Consider the following 7,138-nt stretch of genomic DNA (forward strand, 5'->3'; position numbering starts at 1 on the left):
TATTTGGAAGTAATTTGTATTCTGTACTTAGTTTGAAAGTGGTCAGACAGTTCCCTCTGTGTGTAATACAGACAGTCTTCACACATTCACACAAATAACACTTACAGAAAAGCTGTTCCCTTCGAACCACCATGTTACCTTGGGCCCAAACAGCCAGCGCATGCCTTGCGCTTCACTAAAATAGAGCCCTATGTGTTTGGACACAGTGAATGGTTGCTGGCAGCTATACTGTATCTATCATTTGTTTTTCTTTGTTCACAGTTATGGCCAGTTCCAGTCTCAGTTCCAGTCTGTCAGAGGATCAGTTCCAGTGTTCCATCTGTCTAGATGTGTTCACTGACCCGGTCACCACCCCCTGTGGACACAACTTCTGTAAGACCTGTATCACAGGCTACTGGGATAGCAGTGACCGCTGCCTGTGTCCCATGTGTAAGAATGCCTTCGAGAGGCGACCGGATCTCAAAGTCAACACTTTATTCTCTGAAATGGCCGCTCGGGTTAATAAACTGGCTTCAGTTGAAGATGAAACCAAGCCTCCGGAGCGAAGTCATCTTGTTGAGTCTGGAGATGTTCCTTGTGATGTTTGTACTGAGAAAGGGGTCAAGGCTCTGAAGTCCTGCCTGGTGTGTCTGGCCTCTTTCTGTGAGAGCCACCTGCAGCCTCACCAGATCCTGGCTTCCTTCAAGAGACACAACCTGATTGATCCTGTGGAGAACCTGGAGGACAGGGTCTGTAAGAAGCACAAAAGGCCTCTGGAACTGTTCTGTAAGAACGACAAGATGTGCGTGTGTTTACTGTGCATTTTCTCTGACCACAAGACCCACACGACTGTACCCATTGAGGACGAGTGTGAAGAGAGGAAGGTAGAACTGGGAAACACAGAGTCACAAGTACAACACATGATCCGGGAGCGACAGCAGAGGGTTCAGAAGATCAGGAACTCTGTCGACCTTGGTGAGAGAAGCACATCTGAAATAATTAAGGCAGCTGAAAAGACCCAGAAGGCTTTAGAGAAACAGGCTGACGAAATCATCAAATAGCTCAAGGAGGAGATCAACATGTTACTGAGCAGGAGTTCAGAGCTGAAGATACTCTCGCACACCGAGGACCAACTCCACCTCCTCGAGAGCTCTGCAGCCCTCTGCACCCTCCCCACAACAACCCAGACCTTGCCTGGAAGGAAGCTCCAGTTTGACCGAGGCCCCATGGAGGCCGTGAGGAGAGCTGTGGAAAATATGCAGAAGACGCTCTCTGAGACGCTAGAGGCGATGGGAGTGAACACAGTGAGACAGTATGCTGTGGACGTGTCTCTGGACCCAGACACTGCTCATCCTCGACTCCTTCTCTCTGAGGACCGCAGACAAGTGAGATGGGGAGACGCCCAACAGGCTCTCTCCTGTAATCCCAAAAGATTTGAGCGCTTCGCGTGTGTCCTGGGGAAGGAAGGGTTCGTCTCTGGGAGATTTTACTATGAGGTCGAGGTGACGGGAAACGTCTGGTGGATGATAGGCGTCGCCACAGAGTCCATTAAAAGGAAGAGCAGCGTCCCGTTGAATCCTGACAATGGGGTCTGGTCTGTGAGATTGTACAGAGGTGTGTATGAAGCTTGTGCTGACCCTCCTGTCACCCTCTCCCTGACAGAGACGCTTCAGACACTAGGGGTGTTTGTGGATTATGAGGCCAGAGATGTCTCCTTTTACAACGCAGACACTGGAGCCAACATCTACAGCTTCAGTCGCTGCCCATTCTATGAGAAACTGTATCCGTTCTTCTTGAACACAGACGGGAAGCCGCTGACCCTCCGCCGAGTCAGTCAGACCGACTGAAGCAGTGATTTGACAACAAGGCAGATGGTTGGCGGCGGAGTGAGGGGAGTATGGTGTAAGTTGGACTGTATGACCTGGACAATGAAAGACGGGGGAGGAAGCAGTAGGAGAGAAAGAGGAAGTGAAGATAGGGGGTGGTAACATAATAATAATAATTATTATTAATAATAATGTATGAATATGTGTATTATTATTAATAATCGTATCTATATTACTAATAATAATAACATCAACAATAGCATTAATAATAATAATATTGATATGATTATTAATAATACATTCGATTTGTGCTTTTCACAGTGCTCAAAGACGCTTTACAGAATGGGATACTACAACTGGGTCAAAAGCTAAATTTGTGAAAATGTCGATTTTGAGGCTGTTTTAAAGAACATTAGGGTGTTGGCAGGTGTAACTGAGGGGTACAATTCCCTGACTGTATTGAATAAGTATGGTATCATTAAACCACTACTGTCTTATGTACATTACTACTGGCCATACAGTACACAGGTATATGAGATGAACACATCCACAATAACACGGTTTCACACAAGTACTCGTTTAGAAGAATATTTATTAGCAGCAATAAGATTATATTACATTACTTTACTTAGAGTCGCGCTTGTAAGGCGAAGAATGTGCATGAATAGGTCAAGAGCGTAAGTCCATTAGAATATTACGCAGGGGATAATGAATACCACCTGTATCGTAGGAATTATATCTATGGTACACTAGTAGGGCAGCGGGAGATACTAGTAGGGTCCCTCCGGTTGTAGGCCAGCAGGGGGAGGAATGTTCGAATGCAAAGTCTGGATCACCGGGGAATCAATAAGCTCCAGCTACGGGAGACGGTACATTACTCCCTTGATCGGCAGACAAAAGCAGCAGCTATTCTCCGGTATGCGGTGCAGCATGGAAGAAAGCTAGCCAGCCTCAGGCGTCCTAGAGGCGGGCTCGACGATGCTCCTCACAGGGTAAATCCCACACAGTTGTGGGTGTAGACGATTCTCCGCTCCATCAGATACAGGACCAAAGCAAATATAATCCAGCCGAAAAGGGCTCTGTAGTCGTCGGGTAGGTTATCCAGTGTACATATCCACACGGTCCTCGTCTAGGGCTCCTCGGATGACGGCACCAGGTTAAGCCGCCCAGCCTGGATAAGCACACTAGCTGGTACGAGGAAGCGTTGGTAATGCTGGTCACTGTAGAACGGTAGCCGCACGATACACTATACATAAATAGACTATTACTGAAATAATAGAATAGGTCGAACTCGACGGTACAGCGTTAAACTCTGATACTTCAGCTATCAATTCGCACGCGGTCTCAAGGCTCTAATTTGGGGCAAAACGGGCCCACTTCACAGCACGTTGTATCGTGGTGTGAGGCTTCAACTTATTGGGTAACAGTACTTCTGTATTCACCTGCGCCGTATTTATACGTTAGGTGAACAAACTAGTACCAGCCTTATTTCCGTCTCGTATTCTTGCGCAGAGCCGGTCATGTCCAGGCATGTCTTTGGCGGTGACTTTGAACTAGACCTTGGGGGTATGGCAGTGGCGCCTAGTGGATCGCTATCCAATAGGAGAACGAAATATTATGGTCTGTACTAGGTAAAAGGGATATTCCGTGTATATGTACAAAGAATACACAAGGGATATCAGACGATATACAAATACTATGCAATATATATCAAGTAATAAATATATATATTCGGTTTAATCTGATCCTTCGTAACAGCCGCCTCCTAATTAGTCCGCACCTAATTAGATAAGCAGAGACAGATTAACCGCACTGTCCACTACTCAATGTCCGTTGTGAGGGTAGGGCAATTCACAAAGTCAGTGGGTCATGGTCGTCATTAGGAGAGTCGGGGAGCCTTGGCAACTCTATCAGCCTCGCCACGGGTCGGGTGTATGTCCGCCCCTGGACGAGCACTTCTGCCGCTCTGACCTTTCCGTCGGCACCAGTGATCACTTTGCTTACGCGGCCGGCCGGCCACGCAGCTCGGGGTAGTGACTGGTCTATGATCACGACGACTGTGTCCACTTTTAAGTTGTCCCCGTCCTTGACCCGCTTCTGACGGGCTGGAAGGGATGGTAGGGGGGTTAGGAGGAAGCGGGCCTGAGACTGCTTTGATCTGTGCTTGGCTGCGCCTCCACCTCCTCCGTCTGTTTCTCTTGTTTGCTCTGTACCCCGTCTGAGGAGGGGCCGGTTCCGGCCGCCCCATCAAGGAGTCGCTTGGGATGCTGGGTTCGATGTCAGCTACGTCTGGAGCGCAGCTGAGGGGGGTGGAGTTCCGAACTCCCTCTTGTGCCCACGGTTCTCTCACAGGCCTCTCGCTTAATGTCAATAGCCTCTCAACGGGCTGTACGAGAGAGTGGCCGGTGTCGCTCACCTTTGTGTGTAGGCAGCGTGTAGACGTGGGTTGACTGTCAAGTCCGTAGAGGGGGCCCTGGAGCGTCCACCCCAGTCGGGTCTGAACCGCGACTGGGCATCCTTTGGTATTTATACGTTAGGTGAACAAACTAGTACCAGCCTTATTTCTGTCTCGTATTCTTGCGCAGAGCCGGTCATGTCCAGGCATGTCTTTGGCGGTGACTTTGAACTAGACCTTGGGGGTATGGCAGTGGCGCCTAGTGGATCGCTATCCAATAGGAGAACGAAATATTATGGTCTGTACTAGGTAAAAGGGATATTCCGTGTATATGTACAAAGAATACACAAGGGATATCAGACGATATACAAATACTATGCAATATATATCAAGTAATAAATATATATATTCGGTTTAATCTGATCCTTCGTAACAGCAGGTTTCTTTTAGGTTGATTTAAAGAACATTAGGGTGTTGGCAGGTGGGTTTTGAGGCTGAGGTAGTGGAGGAGGTCAGAGAGGTAGAGGTGGAGGAGGAGGAGGTCAGAGAGGTGGAGGTGGAGGAGGAGGAGGTTAGAGAGGTGGAGGAGGAGGTAGAGGAGGAGGAGGTCAGAGAGGTAGAGGAGGTGGAGGAGGTCAGAGAGGTAGAGGTGATGGAGGAGGAGGTCAGAGAGGTAGAGGTGATGGAGGAGGAGGTCAGAGAGGTAGAGGTGGCAGGTTGTTGAGGGCTTTGAAGGTGAAGTATTTACATACATCACATTGTTTGGGAACAGGTGATTGATGGGGGAACGTCACCCAAATCAAGAATTCCAATATGTTATTTCTAGGAAAGTTCAATCAATATTTGTGAACATGTGCTACTCTCCCCCAAAGCCAGAAACCAGAGAAGTAAGACTCAACTTGTGACGTCATCAGGTATAAAGTCTGGAGCTGCTCCACAGACAGTGGAAGGGAGACTGATTTTGTTCTGTAGGGTGTTGGCAGGGTTTGTTTTTTAGGCTGATTTAAAGGACGGCGGGGTGTTGCTGATGTGAGGGGAGGGCATTCCAGAGGGAGGGGGCAGCTGCTGCAAAGGCCCTGTTGCCCCAGGTCTGGAGCTTGGTCCTGATGGGAAGTAAGGGGTTGGTGTCAGCAGACCTGACGTGACGGGTAGGGGTGTGGAGGAGGAGGAGGTCAGGGAGCTAGAGGTGCTACATACATTAGTGTACCCACACTCACTACCACACCACATTCAACAGGACCAATTCTCTTTATATACCTAATTTTGTGTTTTCAGTATATGGTGATCTTTTTTTTTGTGACCCTTTTCTTAAAATGTTTCTATTCATGTTCTCTTATGTTTGGTGATAGTTGGATGTTTGATTGTTTAAGAATTAAAGTAATTCATCTCTAAAGCAACATTAAAGAATGGCTCCTAATATGTCAGAATCAGAACCTTACAAACCACGTTCATTATACTAACTGATACTGAATCTGATTCTCTAGAAGCTCTGAGCTCAAACTACTGATGGACAAAGTGCATAAAGATGGCTGCCTCCATTCCCTGTGGTTAGGGGTGCCATGCCCTGTGGTTAGGGGTGCCATTCCCTGTGTAGTAGAGTAGAAGTAGTAACGTGTATCTTCAATGATTCTATTTACTAAAGTCTCAGGATCGTATAGTGGATCGCTACCGTATCTCTGCTATTGTACTCACACGTTTTGTTCAAATGTCTTATAAATGATTTGGAGTCGGAGCCAGGCGCTACGGTACAAAGACAGTCTCGCCGTTGTTTATTGGAAGATCCAAACAGCTTAAAGTTCTGGCCAATTTCTCTATGTCTAAAACAGCGTCTGCAGCACGTCTCGATTGGATAGTTTTCAGCGCAGGTTTGGGGGTCGTCTCAAGATGATGTTCTCCGTGCCTTGACGTGGTCTCCTGGGCCCTCATGCATCAACGTGTTCTACGCACAGATCTGTGCTTACCCTGTGCGTACGATCATTTCTAAGCAAAGAGTGGGATTCATCAACTTCAACTTGAACTTGACTTCGTGCGTACATCTACGCACAGGTCAGACCTGGCGTACCTCGCGCCCAGTGGTAGAATATATTATTACAACAAGGAAATGAGCTTCTGTGCATAATAACACTGGCACGTTCTGTACGAACCGTAGTTCATTATAGTTCATTGTAAAATAGCAACAGTAGTGTAATTATGGTCAAAACCCTATAAATAGCATTTGGAATAATAGATCTTTCTCTCAGAATGAATGCAGCATGGTTTATATAGCGTTATCGGAATATACGGGGTGTAGGCTACTGACTGACTGCGCTCCGCGTAGCTTGATTGATTGATTGATTGAAAAGTTTATTAACAGATTGCAGAATGGGTACAGTACAGTACAGCTCAGTACATACAATTGTTAATTGGGGATGCAGACCAACTTCCGTCATGTTTACATCAGGGTCCCCCATTTCCAATTCATCATAAATCATAAAGCTCAACTCGTTATTATTCTGCGCAGACCGCAGAAACACGGGAACGTTTTGATTATATTTAAAAGGCTTTACGTTAAACGAAACAAGTGGAACTTCGAAGCTGTAAGCAGAATACAAGTCATATGAATATAGTGTTCTTCCCCCTTTTTACTGTATAAGAAAGAATAGACAACGCATTGCAATGACACTATAGTGGACAGACTATGTATATGATGGGATTCAAGTTCGCGTTTTTGTTGCTCATAGGCATGCTGTCAGAGTATGATATCTTAATCAAACATTCTAGAACATTTGTCGTCACAGATCATGTCCTAATAGAACATAGGCTATGGCATGGATCGTGATATTGTGTGGACTGTTATTATTACTGTACACCGGTACCACCCATTGCGACAACAGCCTTGTGAGTCCCGCACACAAACATGATGGAATTCAAGTTCATGTATTGAAAGGCAGGCTATCAT

At 46.7% G+C, this 7,138-nt stretch overlaps 1 protein-coding gene across 1 annotated transcript; it reads left to right on the forward strand.

Annotated features, from left to right (window-relative positions):
- Positions 1 to 263: 263 nt before the first annotated feature.
- LOC311234724 (E3 ubiquitin/ISG15 ligase TRIM25-like) lies at positions 264 to 1,040 on the forward strand (the record flags this gene model as incomplete). The annotated part of the gene is made up of 1 exon (XM_084321968.1): positions 264 to 1,040. The coding sequence occupies one exon, from the start codon at positions 264 to 266 to the stop codon at positions 1,038 to 1,040; it is 777 nt and encodes a 258-aa protein (XP_084178094.1).
- Between the last annotated feature and the right edge of the window lie 6,098 nt (positions 1,041 to 7,138).

Source organism: Notolepis coatsorum (genome assembly GCF_963971535.1).
Source record: "Notolepis coatsorum genome assembly, chromosome: 9".
NCBI classification, from domain to species: Eukaryota; Metazoa; Chordata; class Actinopteri; order Aulopiformes; family Paralepididae; genus Notolepis; species Notolepis coatsorum.